The sequence below is a fragment of the Ambystoma mexicanum genome, chromosome 1p, assembly GCF_040938575.1.
Source record: "Ambystoma mexicanum isolate Mex_15411 chromosome 1p, UKY_AmexF1_1, whole genome shotgun sequence".
Classification (NCBI taxonomy): domain Eukaryota; kingdom Metazoa; phylum Chordata; class Amphibia; order Caudata; family Ambystomatidae; genus Ambystoma; species Ambystoma mexicanum.
Window position 1 is genome coordinate 1,285,233,863 of NC_090921.1, and position 24,244 is coordinate 1,285,258,106.

General features: G+C 45.7%; 1 protein-coding gene across 4 annotated transcripts in view; it reads left to right on the forward strand.

Annotated features, from left to right (window-relative positions):
* LOC138452925 (carnitine O-palmitoyltransferase 1, liver isoform-like) overlaps positions 1–24,244 on the forward strand; it is a 1,293,714-nt gene that overhangs the window by 329,314 nt on the left and 940,156 nt on the right. For all 4 annotated transcript variants that reach the window (XM_069605291.1, XM_069605282.1, XM_069605298.1 and 1 more), the window contains exon 6: positions 10,736–10,873. In XM_069605291.1, the coding sequence (XP_069461392.1) occupies positions 10,736–10,873 (138 nt within the window). The remainder of the gene's footprint in view (positions 1–10,735; positions 10,874–24,244) is intronic.

Sequence of the window (24,244 nt, forward strand, 5' to 3'; positions counted from 1 at the left end):
AGCACCCTATGGTAAGATTGTGTGTGCTGGGTCTAGAAAATTAGAAATTGTAAGTAAAGTCAATTTCACTTCACTGCTCTTGGAAACAGTAGTTTCACCAAGAGCAGGTATTTGAACCTTTGGGAAATCTAAGACACTTCCCTGTGTCACTACACTGAAGGTGCTGTATGTCATAATTTAAAGATGATGCCTATGGAGTTTGTCCAAATCACAGAAAAAGGGTCTCATTCTCTCAGGATAGAAATTAAAAGTCCAAAAGTACAGCAAAAAGAGCTGGGGGTCTCTAAGGTCGAAGTGAGTTGGCACATTTCTGAGAATTCTCCCTAACAGCACTCAAACTCCCTCCCCCCCCGCCCCAACCCACCCCACCTCCATCTCAACACGTTCCAGGGGAACACGGTCTTCTTGCAGACGTGCTCAGCCGAAACGTTCAGCTACCCGTAGAACATGAGTGGCTTTTACACGCTCACATTTTGCGCAACGTCTTTGCAGAATGGGGGCATCCACACCTCCACCTCTTTGCAACAACTGAGAACGCACAATGCCCAAACTATGCCTCCAGGTATCCCCAAAAATATCAAGTGGGAATAGTCTCTGGATCAAATGGTCAGGGCGATTTGCTTATGCTCTTCCCCAACTCAACAGGATAATTCGCAAGATGCATCCGGAACAGGTTACACTGATCCTAATGGCACCAATTTGGGCTTGTCCACCATGGTTCTAACATCTCATGAGCAGCACTAAACCCATGCCCTCAAACTCTCAATTTAGCTCTTTGGCTCCGGAGGTCAGAGTTCGGCATCTTCAAAGATGTATGGACATTTTCAAGGGGGCACATAAACCAAATACTAGACATTATTTCATTAAGTGGAAATGCTTCGTCATTTGGTATGGTACTTGTAACATCAACCCAGTTGACTGTTCACCCGACACATAGCCCTTTACCTAACTTACCTCCTAGACCCTGAACTAGTTTTTAACTCACTAAATCCACCTTGCTGCCCTTTTTGCTTACACCACCTTTCTGCTATTGAGATGTATCAGTGTTATGCTTAAGCACTTTTTGCTGGACATCTGGACCTTTTTCTTCTTGTAAATGAGGGGAGCCTTTTCCCCTCATTAATTATTTTCTGCTCTAATCATGTGAATCCTGTTGTGTATGTTTTACTTGCTATGTATGAGTCTTGGTTTCCTCCATACCTTTTTAAGACACCGGAGATTCACCTTTGCAGTACACAGCACCCTATGTGCAGTGTTGCTGGGAGCCCTTTGGGCTCTCCTTTTTATAGTCCTTTATTTTCCGTAAAAATAACTACTGTGCTTGAGGATGGAGGGCTACTTTTTATCCTTCCTTACTTTTTCTCTTGAGGGGTCAGCAGACACCACCTTATGTAGAGTGCTGAGGGGATACCTAGTTACCACCCTTCTCTCCACTCCTGTAACTCAAAAGTTACAGTAACAACCCTATAGTGGCGGCAGGTGGCAGTGGGTGCGTTCTACTGACTTATGTGCAATTTTCCACCGCAGGTTGTATTCAATGCTAGGACTATGCACGGGAGGGTACTCTATGTTCCAACACGGTGGCTCCTTTCTTTTTTTGCCTTTTCTTGTGTGGTTCTTCTTTCTTGACGACCCATCTTCTGCCATGCTGGGAGAAGAGGTATGTTAGTTTTGTTTATGGCGGGAACCCTTTGTGTAGCCCGCCAAGGCTCCATTGTGTCTGCGAGGACAGGAAGCATGGGAGGATCCCGAAGCTCTGCTATCCTTGGTATGCTGATCTGCCTGAAAGGAACCTGTTCCCAATGGGGGTGGGGGAGTGGGGCAGACGGTCCCGATTAGACAGCCACCGCCCCTTTCTGTAAAATCCAGGAGAGTACTTGAATGGGAAATCCTGATAAACAATGAAGTTCCTGATGCAAAAGGTAAGTCGAACACTGGAACCGAAGATCCGAAGCAGAAGCCAACCAGAGACACTGGCAGACTCTTCCAGTAACAGCAAAGAGACCACTACTGTCCTGAACCTGTCCTGCTATCCTGACCAAATCCTGCTGTTCTGACTCCTTCCCTTTGGCTGGTGGGACAACTAGCCACAAGACGACCTGCAGAACAATCCATCCCTTCCCCTGACATGCTGTGACCTTCCAGGGCTGCAAACCGCCAACACCAGAGGACCTCAACCCAATTGCAGTGCATCGTCTTTCCGTGGATGAATCCTCCAAGAACTTTGTGGAGCTAAAGTTAGACCTCCAGAGACAAGATCCCCTTTCTCAAAGTCCCCTAACCAGAGTGCAGGACCGAAGAACGAGGGGGGGATTCACGGGCCGGTAATTGTTCACTTTTGTAGCTTGTGAAAAGGCGCCAAAACCGCAGACCAAAATGGGATTGCAAAGAATTTCTTGCTGATGGTCCTTCCCATTGACTGCTGCTGTGACATCCCTTCCAGAGTCCCTCCTTTCGTCACCACAACCAGGTCCACCGCTGCTGCATAGGAAAGAATCCAGCTGCATCTTCAACACTCCTCAGGTACTGTGGGGTTCGGGGTAGTACTTAACTCAAGCCAATTTGTCACTCCTGTGTTACTGTAGTGCTGTATCCGGTGTTTGGGTGTTCGCCCGTATCAGTTGCCCAGGCCTAATGCTTGTACGCCTATGGGGAGTCCTTTCCAAGGCCTCTGCTAACTTTTTTTTTATTCTTCCAAAGCATCCTACTTGAAAGTAATTGAAGTATCCTGTGAAACTTTACCTTTTCTGTTGCTGCACATTACTTTGCACCACTCACCCTTCCCTCTCCTCCTCCATCTAAGTAAATTGTTCTACATATTGTCTCACTGGTTTGTTTCATGATTGTAAATATGCTTCTTACACTATTGCACCTTGTTGTTATATTGTAAAGCGCTTTGGATTAAAGCTCTATATAAACCGAATAAACATAAACATAGTATATTGCTATTGATGGTGCTGAATAACCATTTTTTCTTACAACAGAACATGGTCTGACTTTCATAAGTGAATTGCAGGGATTTAAATTCCTGGGCGCTGTTTAGCTCCTGGTTAATGCTAATCTGCACATGGTAAAGGCCTCAATGAATTCCAGGAGCCATTATCAGCACCTGTTTTGAAGCAAGCGTTTCGTTGTAATTGCTAGCAAACACCATTATGTGGTAGCACAGGATACCTTAAGCACACACACTATTTCAAACTCATATACATTACATGTTCGCAGTATCACAAAGAAGTGTGATTCATTAGTTGAAATTGAAATAAACGAGTCAAAGTGGATTGTATTGTACAAAGACATTTAATAAAGGTGTATGTTCTGAGCATTCAAGAAATGTAATTGTCAACAGATGCATATATTCTTACTGTGGGCTTGCAACACTATCTTTACTGGCATATAGTTTTAAGTAGATCAATGAATACCATCCAATGAGATCTATTGCAACATAAAAAGTGGCATAAAAAGTACAAATATCTGTCAAATTAGAGTATTGTGCTGATTGCGCTTTCAGATGTGCTCTCAGGCTCTCTCTCTCTATATATATATATATATATATATATATATATATATATATATATATCATAGTTTCATACTATATCTACAAATTGGTACATGCTGGAGCTGTGTGAGCAGGCCTTTTTTTTTTTAGGTTTGTATGGTCTGTTATGCTGGTCTTCAACAGATCAGTCCCTTTTGGACTTTATTTCTCAGGGGTTATGTAGGTTTGCTTAATTCCAGATGAACTGCAATAATTCATCCACTGAATTCACTGGCGTTAGTGTGGACATCTAAAAACATTGCTTATTCATTGGTGCAATGGTGGCTTCACAGTGAAGGGAACAGGGTCTTTTTTTTTTTTTTTAGGCAGCAGTATCATGCTCTTAATATCCTTAACCACCTTTGCCCCCACAACGAATTTGTGTAAAACAGAGTTCTTAGGAAGATGTGTAGCTAGAGCAGGAGTGCCTGTTTCCTCTAGCAAGACTCAATGCCTTAATGGTTCATTATTGGGCCAGATGGCCATCAGGTCAGATCAGACATCTGTTTTCGAAAGTTCCCATTTGCTTCTCAATTTGTGCATACTCTTTACTAAACAGAATGACAATGTATATGTAATTTTCATTGACATCTGCTTAATGTGGAAAAAATACATGTTTGTCCTTTTAGTGTGGAACTGAAAAAGTTATGCGCAGCATGCATAGTAACCAGATGCATGCAAGTTTCAAACAGAAATTACCAGGCAGCGACTATCACACAAACTCATTTTGAGGTGCATTCAATGTTTGAAAGGAGTGCAGCGCCTAAGACTGTTGGCATGGATCATAGGTTGTCCCATGCCAGGAATGAAAAAACATTCCTGGCTTTTTTACGCATGCATCATATCTCATTCTCGTCCCTGTAGTCCTGCACATGTATGCACAAATATAAAATGGCATACGCTAGAAATGACATTTTTGACAGAGGAGTCTAATTGAAGTAGTCCTGTTATGTGAAGAAATGTGTGCAACGGGTTTGTCCACTTTAATGCTTTAGTGGTATTTGGAGTTTTCCTGTTCAGAAGTTATTTTACAGTGGGTCCAATCCATTCACTTAGATACACATATAAATTGCCACAGATTTCGGTGCAACCTACATGCACAGATTTGAGTTCTAGGGCAGCAGTCTCTGCCTGTGCTGCTTAAGCAGTTGATACAATGAGTGTACTTCGTTGGGGGGAAGAGTAAAATCTGTTATTTGCAATGATTTGAAGCTATGGGACAGTACTGCGATCTGAGAAGTGCTACTTTGCCAAAGTAGCTTCGGGAATATGCCATAGTAGTCAATGAGACTGCTGGTTAGCTTGTGCTTCCTATAGGAGTTCCACATTCAAGATGTATTCCACCGTTGTTTTGACTGTCGCACACCTTTGCGCCAGCTCCTGCCAGGTTATCTGCTAATTGTAATACATTACCTGTGGCCCATAATATATTACTGTTGTATTTGTCCTATCAAAAAGGGCACTTATATGCTGTGAGTTATTGTTACAACCCTACCCTTCCTCTTCACCTAAAGGGAGACAACTGAAATAGCAAATTGTAAGAGCATGCTTGTAGCACAGAAGTGGAAGTAGCAGAAAGAAACCATGACCGTGAAGAGATGGGAATAGAGATGTACTGTCCGAGTAATGGTTGTAGGGTCAGACAACTAGAGAATAACAGAGAAAGGGACTGGGCCAAGACATAGATTAAAAGGGAAAGAAATGTGAAATGGAGGACCCAAATGCATATTGACTGCAAAAGAGTGAATTTCAGAGAAAAATAGCAACAGAAAGAAGGGGAGTGCATTTTGGGGCATGTGCCACAGACTATAAATGAAAATATTTGCCATCTTTCAGGCAGCTCCCCCCTCCCCTGTGACTTCTGGTGTTTGCAGCTCTCGATTTGACATCTGTTTACATTCTCTCTGCATTCCATACATTCTTCTTTTTTACTGAATGCTTTTTCTTTTACCTCGTTCATTAAACAAGCACCATGGCAAGAACACCTTTGTAGGATTACATTTTAATAGCTCCTGGGACTTGTGAATAACTCCTGGTCAGAAGAAAACCCCAGACACCCAGGAGCTACTATTAACTCCTGCTTCATGCATACCAATTTCGACTCCTTGAATTGATTAATCATTGAACTGTTATTGACTGGTACATTGCTATTGGTTTACTCACCTGAAAGTGTTGCTGATGTTTTCTATTGTGTATTAGTATAAATAGTACTTACATACCTGAATATAACTTTGCCTTGTGTATATAAAATAAAGGTCTACTAAACTATAACTACACGTGTGTGAGTTTTGTTGGGCCTATGTTTTGACTGATTTCATTGTACCTACCTACAGCTCACATCCTCCTAAGATAAGCCTGGCTGCTCTGCCATTCTACCAACCCTTTGGTTAGTATAGACTAGGGGCCTGTATACCAAACAATAGTTTTATAGAGTCTCACATGTTGGTAGACTTAAGGAAAAATCTAAGCAGATTTATAAGTATCAGAAGACGCACATTACACACTGTAATCTTATTTCTGGTGCTTGTATCCGTATTGGGTCAAATGACCTTTTTGTTTAAAAATCAAAAGAAAAAAAGAATTAGGACGCTCTGTGACCATACAGAGCGGTTAATGAAATCCCCATATTTTTAGAAAATGGTGCAAGAGAGGATGGGGGATGCAGGGTTGGGGTGGGGGAATGTATTTTCTTCTATTTTTGTAGGCCACCTAAAATCATCCAGAAAAGAAACTGTCTTTTGGTTAGGTGACCTACAAAAATTTAAAAAATGACATAGGATCCTTGTAGCTGCTTAGATTCACATGCACCCTCCGTTCCTCCCCGCTAGGAGTTGAAAGAACATGTATATCTTATACCTTTCCTTTCCTTTCACTCTTTCTCTTAAGGCTCCCTTGTGGCAGAACAAAAACAACCAGGGAGCGGCGCGGAGGGGACCTCAACGCGTGAGGGATCATGGGTACACTACACGTCACAGTAGGAATAGTGTTACAGACAGGCCCAGGTCGACGTCCCTTTTCGAACTTCAAAAACAAGATGCAATACTCTGCAATTACCACTAGATGTCTGACTATGGCCACAGCGTGTGAATCTAATCAGATGCAAGCACCAGAAATATGATTATGATAAGTAATGTATGTCATATGCACACCTTCACTCTTAGGAGAATATAAAAATAGCATATGATTAAAAACCAGTTTAATGCAGCTAAGTAGTTGAATGCTTAAAATACACTAGGAACACTTAAGAGCAAGGCTAAAACACTTCCCTAACACTTAGTAAGTCCAACCCTAAAATGGTTTGGGATCTTATGCTTAGTCATTTGTGCCAAAGTTATATGTTTCAGGAATGTTTACTGTGTGATAGGACGATGCCAGTGGTTGTGACTCTTAGTTCCACAATGTAAGTAACTCTTATTCCTACTACACAAGGATAGGCCTAGGAGAGGATCCTTGGCCAGATCAACACAGATTTTAGTCAGGAAAGAACGGAGGGGAGAGGACTTTATGACCATGTAACCCTAGGAGGAAAGGGGGGGGGGAAGAAACAGGTAAGTTAATTTCCGCCCAGGCCCCCACTCTCCCCGACTACTCCGATTTCTACAGAGACTACTGTTGAGGTTCCAGATTCCGTTGGATGGAGACTCAATCATTTGTGCTTGGTGCATTTGAGGGAGACCCCTTGGTTTCGGATGCAGAGGCCACTTTCAGGCGTGTTCGTTTTGGTCGGTCACAGTGCTTGAACCTCTGTTCCAGGCACCTTCCAGCTGAACATCTTTGCAAAGAAAAGCTGAAGATTTCTGTGAAGCAGGCGACTTCAAGCCACCTTCAAAGAGCAAAGCAGACAGATTGCAACAGGAGTCACCATGATCAGACAGCGACAGGTGATCTTCAATGAACAAAGGAGCACGTCCTGCACGCTTCCCTTTGATGCAAGAAGGCTGAAAATGCAGGAGCATTTTTTCATTTTGCTGCTTTCCTCCTTTAGGCTTCTGTGGGACATTCTTTTTTTAGGACTCCTAAACTGACTTTTTGTGTTAATCGTTGACAAGCATACAACTTTATTTATTTGTCGGTGTCCTCCTTTTATCCAAGAACTGAGGAGGAAGCTCGCCCAGGTCCACCAGTAGTAAATATATGCACCATTCAAACTGGCAGTGGCTATCCAACCACGGATAGCCACTGGCCACATTCAGGCATCTGGATGTGCACTGGGACTGGGCAGTCCCTCCGCCACATCCAGGCTTGCACACACACAGAGACCGTCACTTTTTCAGCTGCAGCTTTCCCTGGGTAAGGGCTTCCCATATATGGCAATTGCGTATCTGTGAGGACAAGAAGGTAGCCAAAGAACAATATGGCCGAAGGATAGGCAAAACTCTTGTGTTTCAACCATCTTAAAGTGCTATTGAAGGTACGCACCCATACATATGTCCTCATAGAAATGAAAAAGTAAAGATAACACGCCCCGTCGGGGAATGACACCAAGAGATGAGTTGCAAGGATAACAAACTTTATATAAAAGTATACTTTATATATACCAACCGCATAAGCTGTAATGATAACCTTGCTTGTTCCTATCTGTAATATGCCTCTTACTGATACCATGCCTGTAACTAAGCTCATGCAAGTAACAGCGCCTCAATGCCCCTGGGCTGCTTGCGCGCTATACATATTTAAATAAATAATAAATAAATAAATAAAATAAAGTATGCAAGCAAAGAACTCTGCTGCCCGAGAGCTCTCTGCCAAAAGTTACACGGGCAGCACATTATAAAAAGCAATTTCGTCATGACCAACATCCTATACAGTACAAAATCACAGTGAGGATTGGAGGGGCCATATGGCACAGCCTGCTCGATAGGGGATGCAAGGCTCCAATTGGCCGCTGCTTCCCAGTCGATCTGGTGGCACGTGGGTCAGCTGGGCTCATCTCCGCGCTGAAGGTCAGGACAAATGTGACACGTAGCTAACTAAGCTAAACAGGAACTGATAATGTGGGAATAATGGCAAACATAAAATACTTGCCTGAATGGGGGGACCTGGAGAAAATGGGTTAAAATACTGGCATTCCGACCTATACATTGAGGGCTTCACTGATACTGGGGTCCCGCTCCCAGGTGTCTGCCCCTGGGGGTTTGATCTACTATTTATGTTCCCTGATGCCTCATGATACGAGCAGACGTGTGTTGATTTGGAGAGAATATACTGCTGCACCGGATTAAGTCTATGGTGGGTGTTCTGAATTGGTCAGTGCCAGGGGGGGTCAGATGTGTGTCAACATGAGAGAGTGGAGGGTCGGGACTGCTGGGCGCTGGCCTGGCGGGGTGGGTGTTGAGAGGGCATGGGCAGTTTAGTGGAGATAGATGGGCACTTGTGCTGGGGCCTGCTTCGATCTCACACTCTGCAGAGAGCACATTCTGTCGAAGTGATACTAAACAGTTGCAACAATAAATGGCTGGATTTCCGTGAGAACAAGTCTTATGCAGAGTTGGCAGGGGGTGGCAAAGTCTTGGGCTCTCTGTGCGAGGTGCTGTGGATGGGAGGGCTGAGTTTACAGAGGGATTATTTTTGGGCCTAGTAAAAAGATGACCTCTGCTCTCATACAAAATGGTGTCTGTTGTCGGAGCTGTGAGCTGCATTATTTGTATAAGTCTCCGTTATATCCTACGGGGACTTGCCACGAGTGTGGGTGTCTTTCACCCCTTGACCTACACTGAAAGGCTATGAGGGGTGGGACAGGACCATTTTCTTCCCAACACTATAATTTGTGGTAAATGCATAAGTGCATGAGTAAAAAGTTTAAAACTCAGTAGGAAAACATTTATTGCCACCAGCCCATCCTGAACACATTGTAAATGTAACCAGAAATCCACAATAGAAAAGATTATAAGGATGCCAAGTATCCTTACTGGACTTCGCTTTAGGGTGGCGTGTGCAGAGGTAAAAATACAAGAAATGTATAGACATATGGCCTCATACCACATTACAAAGTTGGCGGTGCAGGAAAAAAGTGTTGGTAATTCTGTTACCGCCACTTTTCCCGCTCATCCATATTATAATATTTGGCTGATTTATCCCAGCCGTATTACTGCATGGTTAATTTTATTGATTTTCAGAGGACAAATTGAAGAATCGCCTCCAGCTTGTTGCTGGATGTAAATGCTCCACTTAGCACCACCTCCAAAAATCGAAAGATTTACTGTGCAGTAATTCCGCCGGCGGTCCACACTGAGTCATATGGACTCCAAACATGGCAAATTACCACCACTTGTAATCCCATGGTAATTCTACAGGACCAAGTGGCGGTAACGTTAATTGAGTTTGGCAGTAATTTGACGGCTTTTCCGCCAAACTCCTAATGAAAGCCAGAGTGTCTCCCCATAAAAATGTACATAAAGACAAGGGAAGAAAAAAGATTTTACTTGTTTCCAAAAAGTTAGGTCAGTAGTCCAAACAATGAAAAAGAAAGGGCGTCACATAGAAATCTATGGGATGGAAGCGTCAAGAAAAAAGTATTTCCCAAAAATCCCAGACATCAGCCCCCTTCCATTAACTTGGCTTTGCTCAATTCCTTATTTGTCATATGCGTTCCCTACCCTGATAGTCCCATCTGGTTCCCACTTCCTTCATAGACTATTCGCTCTATACCCCTGAAAAAGGCACAATAAGCCAACTTCTAGACCAGCCTCAGCACTCTGAATCCACATCTGTCGTAATTTGGCATAGTATCAAAACTTCATAAATTAACAGAGCACTCACCATATTGTTCCTTCAAGCATATGCTGTGATTTAAATGTCATGGTACAGATAAAAACCTTTCTGTTATGGAAGATGATGGTTACATTTATAGGGGTAGTGCCTGCATCAAAGCATTTGTAGTGAGCTGAGCCCATGCTCAAGTTTTAAAGTGAAAGCACATCTTTGAAAAACCCTTCCAGGGCTGATTAGAGGCGCGGGCACATTCCCAACCAGGTTATTAGGAGGAAGAGCAGGGACTCAGAATCAGAGTCACCATGGATGCAACTATCCTTCTATCCTAAATGTTATGAACCTGATGAAGATACCTATGGTGGACATATGATTATTACTAAATTGCTTTTTGTTGATGTCCCATGTTCACACTAGCAGTGCAATTGTGATGGGTGAGGAAATGGGATTTATTTCTGTGCACACCTTCACAGTGTCCCTCTTATCCCACAGTATTTGGAGTCTATAAAACCTTTGATGGATGATGAGCAGTTGAAAAGGATGGCCGCACTGGCAAGTGACTTTGAAGTGAATCTAGCACCACGGTTGCAGTGGTACCTGAAGCTGAAGTCTTGGTGGGCAGCAAACTATGTAAGCAGTACCCGTTCAGGTTTTCCTGCCTAACTCCATTTTTGCTTTTTTCACTCTCCACCTCGCTCTGTTTGATCACACCCTTGATGCATTGAATAGTATCCCTACTGTTTTCATCTGTTCTCCCCTTCACATAGGATCGCAGTGTTATTAGTTCTGTTCGCTCTCAGTATATCAATCCTCTATGCTCAGGGGAGTGGGTGCAGAGATGCTAGCTTATGTGGGCATTCTTCACTGGCTCTCTACATGCAGCCAGCAGGTCTATAGCCATGTGTTAGTTGCTGCATATCTAAGCTGTAAAGCACATTCAATCGGTGCATACTAATTCTCACACCAGCATCAGTTCATATAAAGCATCCATGAGCACAGGATGTGAAGAGTATGCTCTACTAGTTGAGTGATCAGATGCTAGACCAGCTTTGTCAGTGTAATGACCACTTTTCTTTTTACAGAGAAATGCATCTTTACCTGTGCTTGTAGTTTAAATATGCTGTGTTGGTGTATCTTTTAAGCTACACTTTTTCTGAAACGTTGTCGCTACCGAGTTGTGAACAGTATGTGGAAATTGTGTTAAAGTTGTAAATTCACCCTTGCAATGACTAGTTGTGTAACTCCTTTTGTTACGTACAAATGTGCTGAGTTGATTTATTTTATCTTTAATGAGTTGATATCCTTCTGTTCATGATCATCACATGTTAGGCAGAATGTATACAAATACAATGATTTATTTAGGCCTTGGTTACACTCCGCAATTAAAAACCACAGGTAAGTATTACACTAAACATGTACAGCTATTATATACACATTCGAGCATCAACACTTCACTTTTGAACACACATCAATATTTAGAACACTGTAATGTAGCAAGGCAAGTGAAGAAAGGTTAAGGTAATGTGACGAATCCAGGGAATTCATCCCCTCTTCCCAGGGGGGAGCCACCCCTTTTGGGATGTCCCAAACACCCTCTAAGGGACAGGGAAAGCAGGATCCCACTGGGGATGACCCTTCCCCCTTCGATGACAGGACATCTCTTAAAAGGGATATGTCATCTTCCCTTGTCCCAGATAGCCAACGCTTTCAATGGCTATATGGAAAGTGCATCAGACAAATATAGAAATGGTCACAAATTGGAAACTGGTGTGGTTTCTGACCTGTTGATGTTGCCCTCCTTGTGTCAGTCAATGGCATGATAGGTCTCTTCCCAGGAAGAGACATCATGAGAGCGCCCAAAGAGAGAGCCCGGGGTGGGAGCGAGAGAGTGAGCAGGAGAGGCACGTCAGCTTGCTGAGCTGCAAGCAGAGGGCCCAGCCCCCTTCGAGGTGGCGTCAAGAAGCAGTCACATGCATACAGTGTAGAGCATGGTGGAGCGATACAGCCTGTGGAGTAGCTTGGGCTGACGCAAGAAGAAATGTGACCATGAGAAGAAATGTGACCGCATGAATGGTGGTCAATCAGCGCTGGTAGGAGCGACCAGCGAAATCCCACGATGAACCAATGGGAAACACTGGAGACCGTGCAGCAGCGCAGAAGAGATCAGACAAACCGAAACAGTGTTGCCACGTTCCCGGGGAACGTGCCCGCAACACTACAGCTACAACCCGAGACCCCAAGGAGGTGTAGGAGCCACTAGGGTTCTGCACAAGAACTTTTGCAAGGGCTTTTTCCTCATAAAACAGTGTCATTGAATAGTAGTCCTGGAGGCCTAGAGACATTGACTATTTCTTTAACTACCGGGCGAGAAACCCAAAAGAATTCTTTGATTGCAGCCTTGGATTGGGGCAAGTGTCCCTGAGATATTGGCTGGTGACATATCTGAAGTCCGCTCAGGGCAAGATGCCCTCTCTACTCCTGAGAACCTTGCGGCCCAGTCAGAAACCAGCCAGAGATACAAGAGGTCGCATGTGGCTTTTGTGTTTTGATTAGGTTATTTTTCTTTATAGGTGGTAGGGTTAGGTTCAAACTAGATATGGTTTTTCTTCTAGCCGGCAGACAGACTTTAACACCATCATCCACACATGCACCATTTTTCCTTTCATTTTTTTAGTATAGGGATCCTAGCTCTGGGGCTAGTACAGGGTTTTTGAAATATAATACAGCAACTACTAAGTCAAACCACAATGTGTTGTCTATCTCCTGATTCTAGCTTGCCACAGTAAGTAGTGATCAAACCTGTGCAGTTTTATGCACAAGCTAAAACACAATACACAACCTTCAAACTATATGGTTCTACACTAAAAAAAAAGTGCCTAGTGCCCTTAGTCACAAGTCCCAATATAGTTATTTGCAAGAAGCTACAGATCTTTAAGTTAGTTTGAACAAGTGTTGGCAAAGCAAACAGGCAGTCGTAAAGTATTTCAAAGTTGAGCTAAAATAGCAAGAAAGTTCTTATGAGACACTTTACCAATCAACCAACTTATTGGAAGCCCAGGGGAGGTTACTTGACCAGAACTCAACCGATCACAATCGGGCAAGGGGGAGGTAGGGCAATTACATTACACCTGCTAAACCCTTTGGAGGTTGGATATAGTTGTAGGAACAGTTTACTCACCCCCCCTGTACTCCGATTCACTCAGTGACCTCCAGCCACGCCCCGCGCTCAGTGTCTTGGTTCCATTGGAGTTGGTCTAGGAGCCGCTGGTCCAGAGGTCCTTTTTGGCATCAGGATTTAGGTCTGGATAGTCAGTGGGTCAACACTCTGGTGAGAATATCCTTGCACTAGACAGTTGGACCACACTGGCACGATGAAGAAAGGAACACCACGTTGACGACTACTTCACAGGACCCCCCCAGGACATAATACAAGCCCAGATCTGCAATGGCCACTACAAAGAAAAAATGGACATTGACCCTCCTAGCAGAAACAAAGAAGCTGGTTCTGCAAGGCCCCTCATGTTGGATAGCTGCAACCGCAGGTGAAGGCCTCTTGTTTTACAAGTTGAGGGTCTGCAGAGTCTGAGGTTCGAACTTGGGATATCAACCGATGCAGTGAAGTAGCCCATGAGGAAGCTTGTCAGCTGGCAGGATGATTCCAGGACACTTCCGAAGGCTACAAAGGAGAGGAATTTCAAGCAGGGGTTGAGTGGTAGTTGCCTCGAGAGCACGCCTGGACTGGTTTGTCCCACGAGTTCAAGGGGGAAAGCACCACACAGGGCCTTTGCAGATCAGGTAGTCCAACAGGGCTTCACTGGCCAGACTCAGGAAGGGATGCCAGACCTATTCAAGGGTCTTCTTCAGATATTCAGCCCGCTGTTCGTCTACAGGGGATTCTTGGTTCCAACGCTGATCTGAACAAATGGCTGCAGGAGTCCTCTTCTTATCCAAAATACACCCTGGAAGCAAGTCCAAGCACACCTATGGTAAGGATCTGCACCATTCAAAAAGCCAGTAGATGTCCAATCATGGACAACTATTTATTTCACTCATGCCCCTCACCCAGACCCTCTGCCACCACAGATGTGGTGTGGAACCAGACAGTCCCACCCACTTTCTGGGCGCCACCCACACACAATGCTATAACTAGCCTGCAAAATCTGTAGCTTTCCCTGGCAAGTGCATGACCTTTATATGGGATTTCCTGACCTGGCAAGGCCGGAACAAAGGCCAAAGAACAAGCAGAAATATTGAGGTGTGGCCATTTTCGGGCATAACTCATTCATTGTAAAAATGTATCTGCTGCTACAAGCTTGTATTTGGGCATATAGATAACATAACCAAAAATACCAAGTGTCCAAAGCTAGGGTGATGCAAATCAATTTCTCAGGTTCTGGATTGCCACATCCGCAGGAGCTGCTGATCCCACAGCGCCTCTCCAGGCGCTTCCAACCCAACCTTAATTTAAATGTTGAGTCGGGAACCCCGGGGAAGGGAACGGGGGCAGTGGATACAATAATAAATAACGGATGCTTCTCAGGCTGGCTCTGGTCTCCGCGATCTGCAGTTGCACAACAAATAACAATTATGTTAATCGCTTTTCAAAAAGATACTCTTAACATTTAGTAAATCCCATCTGCACCCTCCCTTACCTGTCACAAATTCTCTTATTGCCAGAAGGTGCGTTGATAAGATGAAGGTTTTTTCTTTTCTTTTTCCTTTAAACACACTTTTTCCTTTTGTTTATTAAACATGGATTGACATCACACATACAGATTTTCACCAACAGATACATGGGACAGTGCAGGTTATGTTATACATGCCATTACAGTAAGCTGGATTGAGGTGTCCAACATTAGATGTGGGGAAGTGCTATTCAACGGGAGACACTGCAGCGGCCGATTCTGAGCACTGTGCAAGTAGATGGGACCTCTACTACTACTAGCTGCTGGCCACTCAGTAGTCCATAGTCTCTATCTAGGTCACTTGCCCTGGTCAGACAAATGAGCCATGTACAAGCATCTGGGGCAAAATGGCTTGTCAACTGCATCAATATGCATTTCCTAACAACTATCATGCTTGTACTCAACAATTCCCTATTCGTAGCAGGGATCCCTGGTAGCCACCCAAACATAGAGCATAACAGATCGCACAGTACACTGTGGTGCAAAACCTTGTGAGGGTACCCGTCACCCCGCCCCCTCTCCACACACTTGGCCCCCAGTAGTCGCGCCAAATTAGGACAGGACCACAACATGTGAAGGGTGTCAGCAGCTAGCCACTGACACCTTGGGCACTGGTCACTTATAGATTCATCAAATAAAGCATGATGAGCTGGCATCCGGTATACCCCTATGAAGGGTTTTTAATTGGATTAGATGCGAGCCTGTATTAGAGGCCCCTTTATGTGATCTAGAACTGAACATAGTCCCCTGTGCATCAGTGAATGAGACCCCAGCGTCCCTTTCAAGGCATAACGTTTTTAAAAATTGATGAGCAGAATTTGCTAATTAAAATATTCTTGATTGGCAAAGTAACCCATTCAATTAGCAATATTGTACTAATATTTTTAATATCACAAGAAGTTAGTTATTTGTACACAATACATAAAATAAGCATCAATACAGCATTTTTGTGTACTGCTGAATTAAGACATTAGTGAGAGGAGTCAGGCCTTGCACTTTATTTAAAATTCCGCTAGACCTGCAGTTCGAGTAACCGATTACCCACTCAACCTAAGAGAAATGTTCTTGACCCATGGTAACAAAATTAAATGGGCTTTCTGTAAAATAGTGCATATCACCACAGACCCTCTTTTTGCTTGGCACACTGCTGCCACCCATTCACAGTGAAACCTTTAGTCGACATTTACTGCAAAGCAAATGTTACATGAAAGTTTCAAACACCCCCTCCAAATGGTACTCGCCCTTTACTCGATTATGCGAGTGGGCTAGTAGACTCTGTGAAAACTGGATGAGTGTCTGCAAAATGTAAAAGGTTAGCGGAGTTTCGAGCTGAGTTTCTAGTCTGCTCCAGTCCTCACAGTGCTCTGGACGTGCTTCGTGCTCTCTCTGCTGCTCCTGTCGGCTCCTGCCTCTGGGATCATTGTTCAGCGGTATACACCTTTAAGGAAGTGCAACCCCAACCAGCTTTAAAAACTCTTTTCCGTGCAGAGTTTCGAGCTGAGTTTCCAGTCTGCTCCAGTCCGCGCCGGGACCCGGAGAGCGGACCAACGCGCCTATAACATTTCCAGGCTGAGGTAGGCGTTTATTGACATGTGTGCTCTCTGCTTTTGTCCCACCGCGGCCTTCACAGCCACTCATCTGTGTCCATACTGAACTCCACATTCTACCTGCACTCCTCCGTGGGTCGTTTCTGATCCTCGCAACCTAGCTACTACTAAGTCCACTCCCTCCCCTTACCTCCCCTCCTCTCCTCCCTACCATTCTCAATCCCTACCCCCCCATGGAGGAAGATCCGGACCAACGACTCCTAAGGAGCCGTGTGAAAAAGAATCTACTTCTTTCATCTTTTGCTGTCACCGCTAACTCCACATGCTCAGCTGCGGCGGCGAACTTCACGCAGTCCCCAACGGACGTGGCCTCCCCTCGAGGCGCATTGTTGCTTCTTCAAAACCCTGACAATAAAGTCCAGCCGTCGGGGATTTCACCACCGCTGGCCCTAGACACTACGGTCCTAGCGTCTTCACACGCCTTGGCCGGGGCCGGAGATTTGATGATTTCTGCACCTCTCGGAAAATAGAGGTGGCACCCTTGAACTTGCTCCAGACTCTTGGCTGGCTCCAGCACCTGATGCTATCCGTCCCCTTACTGCTTCGGCGAGCGGCCTGTCCTGTGCGGGGACCGGAGGGTTCCCGTCAGGGGGCCTGAGGGCGGTTGCGTCGGTGATCACAGCCATACCGGCGTTTCTCAATTCTACGCCAAATGACATTATGTATGACCCTCGGTCTATTCCTGTAATGCCTACCTCTCAAATTGGAATATCTACACCTGCACTGGGCCAGCTTCCTGTGGAGGCAATGTCTTCGGGTCAGTCCATTGCGAAACCAACCGTGCCTGAACATTACCCTAACTCTCAGAGTCTGGCCCACAAGACCACCACAGCCATGATTCATTCCGTCTCGGAGGACAGACTGATCAATCCCGATACCGTAAGGCATTGTGTTTACACAGAACCCACCCGTAACACCCCCTGTCCCTGGGGAGACCTTCAACAACTCTACACTTGGAACAGCCTCTCTACATCTGGCGGCTGATATCGCATCGACCTCTTTACTCTCAAACCCAGCCGCGGAAGACAATCCATCTCCTGCCTCAACTTCAGAGCCTCAAAACCAAGTTCAAAGTAAAACCCAAGAACAACTTTTGAAACCTCTTTTGGAGACGATACGTGACTCAGACTCCGACTGCTCTAAATCGTTGGATAACTGCCGCCACAATTCAAGTCCGTCCCAAAATAAAAAAAGACCACTCTACAAAAAAAAGCCAACTCTGTACCGAAAATCACGGCTTCACAACCCACAAATAACAAATTACTCACTACAACAAAAAACAGCAAAACCCTCCGGTCTCTTCATTAAAAAGCAATAGACAGACCAAAAACGCTGCACTGCACCATGGCTCAAAAAAGAGGGGATATGCTAAACTCACTCTACCCACCTCCCTCTTGTCAACTGCCCTGCTGAACTTTTTCAAGACTCAAGGGAAAAGAAAGCAATCTACTGACTCTGAACTTTCAGATGCGGAAATCCTGGAAGCCGTTGACGAAACCCCACCAGCCCCTAAATCCAGGAAAACTTCTGCTATCCAAGATCCGCAATTACCTCTACCCAGTCAAGTTCCTGCCCAAGTCGCTCCCTGCGACGGAAACCCTCCAGACATCCCGGCCCTGGCCATCCTGGATCCTGACCGCGCACATAGCACTATTTCAACTGCCCTAGCAGATGGGCAGGCAAAGAATACATCGCTACCCACTCCAAGTCTGGAGGTCAGTCCAACACCCCCGTCAATTACTAGCGATCAACCGGCCCACCAGGGCCCCTCGGACATTATGGATTTACTACAGCCTAAAGCTTATCCGCGCCACAGAGAAATGTCTTCCCAACTTTGGACCAAGTCGCACCTACCCACCTTTACCCCCCTTGCAAGGCTCCAAGACCCCCTATGCTACATTCCCCTCTTGGATGATCCCGAGCTCCGCGCACGCCCAGCAACAGCAAGACAGTCTAACTCACTAGAAATTGGAGGAACTAGCTCGAGGCGCAGGCATTCATTGGCGAACCCCACATCTCTAGGACCCAGAGACATACTATTGAACACTGGAAGATTCACGGATCTCGCTTCACCTGCCCACAAAGAGTTACCAAGTAACAGAAAAGACATGACCACAATTATGTCTGCAATAACTATCACAATGGCTCCTTTCTGTAAACTTTATGAAACATTAGGGGACTCTTTAAGAGATAACACGGCTATTCTAGCTACTATTCAGTCCAAGCGAACCTTTTTGGAAGGCTATATAACCGCCATCGACCTGAAGTACGACATTCCACACACATCAAAAGATGTGCCACTTCCTGTGCCGGATGCCCTCCAACCCTCTTTCATTCCTAAAAAAAAGCCCTCCACCAAAGATCTTGGCTGACCTTTCAGCTCAAGCTACCCAATGAAATCGCTCCAATATTCGCAAATAAAGCGAAGCTGCCGCCAACTGTCAGTACGACCACCCCTATTCTCAACTTAACCCCTGCAACCAATTCTAGTCTGAACCAACGGCGGGCCCAAGGGAAAAAGGTATTAAAACTAGCAACGAATGATCAACTGTCAACCTCGACCCAGCAACCTTCCAAATGCACGCAGGAAACGGACGCAGCAATCCCTAAGCAGCATACATCGCTCGATAGCGCAGACCCTGTTGGGACCCGAGCATGTTCTGTGACGACTTGACCCAGTCCCTGAAATCGCCAGCAGATTTTTTGAACTCGAGCCTCTTATCCACGGTGTCTGTGCACGACGACCAGGACGCGTCCGAGAAAGGCTCTATTTTCCGTGACACTCAATCAACATCTACCCCACTCTGTAAGCCCCAAGTTTCGTCTGACACCCCATCACTTTCATCGGGGGGGGGGTACAGCTCCTCAAAGCGCAACTCGGACACGGCACCCTAACTCCCCTTTAAGTGCTTCACCTGACTTACAGAGCAGAATCAGACCTAGATGATCTCTCATCGAGGCCCATTGCCTCCCGCAATCTAACAGGAAAGCATGAGGCTTACTGTAAGGAGGACAGCCCCACTCGCCTTTTCAAAATCGAGCAGATCTCTAATAAAGACAAGTACATCATTCTGAATAGAAGAACCGTGTTAAAAATAACATCGTCCACAGTCACCTCATCGGAAGATTTTAAGCGGATTGAGCCATACCACAGGGACAATAAGGCCAAAGCCTACCTGCATATCTACAGCTCTGCAATCCTTGATATATGCAAACAAGCAGGTGAAGAACTAAAATCACGAGATCTTCTGTCTGAATTCAAACCCCTCGACCAAAAAACCGCCACCCGGGAAGCTTATTCTAAAAACAGAATAAACAATGACCATAAGCCATCTCGACGACATGTCGACCGAAGAGATGAACTGAGGGCCCATTTCACTGACGCGCCAAGGAAACCGAAGACTCGCCATGAAGCACCTAACCGCCGCCCTCACACCCCATGGGGCCACCCTGACCAGCTCAGGACTCCATCTAAAGCTGCTCGGCCCGACGTGCCAGCTCGGCCGGACCCTCGCTCCACCCGAGGTAGACATGAAATATTCACGCGCCGCCCGGCACACCATCAACCGGACAGATTTCGCTCGGACATAAGAAAGCAAAGCTGGAGAGACCAGTCTCCTCGAAGAGAGTCTTATATCCATAGACCTCGTAATCGGGCCACACCTCCGTCATCGCCCGCGCTCAAAAAGTCAACAGCATCGGGTGGGCCATGGGACTGGATAAAAGGAGCTCTAGCTTCAAACCGAGCTAAATAGCAACTACCAGAGGAAGCCGACGTTCATCTACAACCAAAACTCTTGACGTTGGCCTCCTGGAATACAAGAGGACACGCCCACTTAACCAACGAAAATAGTTTGGACCTGGGACAGTTCGACATTTTCTGCCTGCAAGAAACATGGCTCCAGGACAAACCCTCGATATACGGATATGACATGCGATCAGGCCAAAATCTAAAAATCTTCATGACCATGGCCAACTCTTATAGGGTCCTGGCGGTGCTAATTGAATGTAACCGCTCGGCTGATAATTCTAATTCGCGTCTAAAATGCCGCCCAACGCCCACACTCGCTTTGATTACTACTTACTGGAATCCCCAAAGGACTTTGACACCTCTCTTCTGCCAAATTATGGCTGAAACTATTGATTCCATCCTCATCAAATGAGACACCCCGTGGGTACTAATCTGCGGAGATCTCAACGCAAAGTGCGGCCAACCCACAGATCAACTTACTAATTAACTAACTAAGAGGTGAAGCCTGGATGACTCTTATGTCTTCCAGGAACTTGCACAACGCCGCCTGGATACGGGAAGGGCAGCCCCACATACCAACATGGAAGAGAGGACAGTGGTCGGCTACCCTGGACTACATCTTTGCCTCACAAACGCTGTGTGCAGAAATCCAAGGTTTTCAAGTGGTTGAAACCACAGCGAGCGACCACAACATGCTAACTCTGACATGGTCCTCCATGGCTCGAATGATAAACTACTACCTGCCTTCAGTGGAGTCTAACCCACAACAATCCCGGCTGCACCTGACATCTGCCAACACAAGGTCAATTACTCATCAATATCTTGGAGAAACGGCGACTGAACTGCCCTCCGTCCCATTCCCTAGACCGAACTACCTTCCTATGCTACTCATCTACAAACAACACCCGTCGTCTGGTGTGTTCCAGCCAAAGACCTACAACCACCAGTACAACAAGCAAACAGCACTTAAAAAAAATGCATTAACGAAGTTCAAACGCAACGCCAAGGCAGACAACACCATCGCTGCATGGGATCTGTGGAAAAACGAAAACCGAATCTATAAATCATGGATCAGAACGCGCCGGGCAGCTTTATACCAACATGACGCAGAATCAATGCTCAGAGCCCTTACAACAAAAAAACAGCCGATTTCTGGTCCCTGATAAACAACTCTCAAGGGGCCACAGCTACAAATATGAGCAATTCAGTATCGGAGCAAGTCTGGGTCGCTTTTTTCAGCGACCTCTTCGCCAGTCCGACTCCTTTGTTTGGACACCAGACTCCCCGTGGATAAATCTGTCAACAGTATCAGACATAACTGTGGCCATCAAAAGGTTAAAAATGTCAAGAGCCCCGGGCCCGGACGGCCTGACTAACATAGACTTAAAGAAACACCTCAATGAATGGTCCACCTTCATTAGCATCCTGTTCGACCATTGCAGAACAAGCAGGAAGATCCCACTATTGTGGTGTAAAGCTATTATTAGCCCTATTTTCAAACAGGGAAGCAGGGAACTTCCCGGAAACTATCGCCCTACTGGACATCATGGGCAAGCTCTTCGCTTCTCTCCTTTTAGACCACTTCCATCGATGGGCAAAAACGGCTCCCTGCAGCGACCCTCTTCAATCAGGCTTCAAGGAGAACGGCAGTACCACACTGAACATTCTTATACTTACCATCTTAAAGGCTAAAATAAAACAAGGCTCCCAGACAGTGTAGGCTGCATTTATCGACCTCTCTCAGGCCTTCGATAAAGTCGACAGATTGAGACTATGGGCTAAATTGAAAAACTGGAACTGTCCAGAATCTGTCCTAAATCCAATAATAGCTCTCCACACCGGCACCACACTTAACGTCCGGCTGAACAGGCAAGGTGCCCTCTCCAAGGAAATCCAAGCTAATAGGAGTCAAGCAAGGCTGTCCATTGGCTCCTGCGCTCTTTGTCGCGTTTCTGGGGGACTACAAAGACTCCGAAGTCTTGGTCCACAGCTTTCCCCCGAAGTCCGGAAACACCACCCTGTCCCGACTCCTCTATGCCGACGACATGATCCTGTTTGACCAAACCCCCATCGGCTTACAACGGCAGCTGGACAACCTTGCAGTCTATATGTCTAACAACAACCTGCAAATAAATCGGGCCAAAACCAAAATCATGGTCTTTGCGAAAACCCGCCATCCCCAGAAAAAAATTATGTCTTGGTCCGTGAACAAAATCGGAATTGAAGTGGTCCCCCACTTTAAATACTTGTGGGTGTTTATTGATGGGTCAACTCAAGAATTGAAAATGCAAGACCACCTCTGGTCGAAAACCAAACTATTGACCTCCCAAATGAGAGCGATTGACAGGAAGTTTGGCAAGTTTTCGCTAGCCCCGGCTATTAACTTCTACAAGGGGAAAAATGGTCCCGGCCATAACTTATGGCATGGATGCAATGTTCACCATCCCAACACAACTCTGGCGGAAATTAGAGGGGTACATCTGGAAAACCCTCCTTGGCCTACCTAACGCTATTCTCATCGAAGCGGTTAGAAGAGAGCTAGGCCTGCTCTCGTTAAGCGCTACTGTCAGTGTGGCCTCTCTCGCCCTGTTCAAGAAGACCCTAATCAAAGATGGCCTCCCGATTTTTAACATCGGGCAGGAGCTGGCCACCACGAACTGCAAGGCCGTCCTAGTCTGGATACGCCACTAAGAAAGCAAACTGGAAGAACTGCAATGCTCAAAAATCGACCTGATCACAAATCCTCAAAGAGTCAGTGAAAAACTGAAGATCCAAGACTGGATCAATACCATCGACAAAGCTGCTGCAATCAAGTTCTTAAAGCATCTCCCTCCCACGTACAAGTTGAAATCTCCCATGGCGTACTTGTTGTATAAAGCTAAACCTTTGTATGCTTTGTTGAATAAAGCTAAACCTTTGTATGCTTTCTTGTTGCTATGGTTTTCAGCTGTGTTTGTGCCAAGCACATCATCTGTAATTCCAGAATGGATTTATGCCTACTGTGCCATTCTGGAATGATGTGTACTTGGAGATGTTTACTCTGGAGTGAAGTCAGTTATACCCTGGATGCTGCCTGTGTTGGGGGTCTTAAGTGAGTTACTGAAGTTCCAAATAAACTGGCTTTCACTTACCAAGTTTGTGGCTTCTTTACAATGGCGACGAGGATGGGATGTCTGTAGTGATCCCTGCAGAAGCCAAGACCCCCAACAGTGACTGGAAGTGGAGTTTGGCAGGAGCTGTCAGCAGGAGCAGCCACCATCCAGGAGGAATTGGCAGGAGCTGTCAGCAGGAGCAGCCACCATCCAGGAGGAATTGGCAGGAGCTATCAGCAGGAGCAACCACCATCCAGTAGCTGTCAGCAGAAGCAGCCACCATCCAGGAGGAATTGGCAGGAGCTATCAGCTGGAAGCTGGAAGCTGCCTGAAAGTGGATGTGGCCCAGCTGAATACGGATGTGGCGCTGAATTGAGAAAGGATACTGAAACCTCGCCCCCTGTGGGAAGGCGAATTAGGAGGAGCTATCAGCAGGAAGCTGGAAGATGCAAGCTGTCTGAAATTGGATGTGGCGCTGAATCAAGCCCAGCTGAATGCGGATGTGGCGCTGAATTGAGAAAGGATACTGAAACCTCGCCCAGGGCCCCCTGTGGGAAGGAGAATTAGGGGTGTATGACAAAGGGCACCAGAGCTTAGAGAAGGTGCTTTCTCTGCCCCCCCAAAGGAGGAGATATTTTTGTGGTGGTGACTGGACAAGCATAGCTAAAATAGAGTGGCTATGTATGGCAACATTTGACGATATTCTAAGAATCACCATTTGACATCTTGAAAGCAAAATTGTTTTTGTTGTGTCATATACTTTGAACGCATATTAACCTGTTATTTTACGCATTGTGTTACGTAGCATTTAGAGGTTATAAATATGGCGCTGTCTGGAGCCCCCGGTCCGCAAGTATTTATGCTCA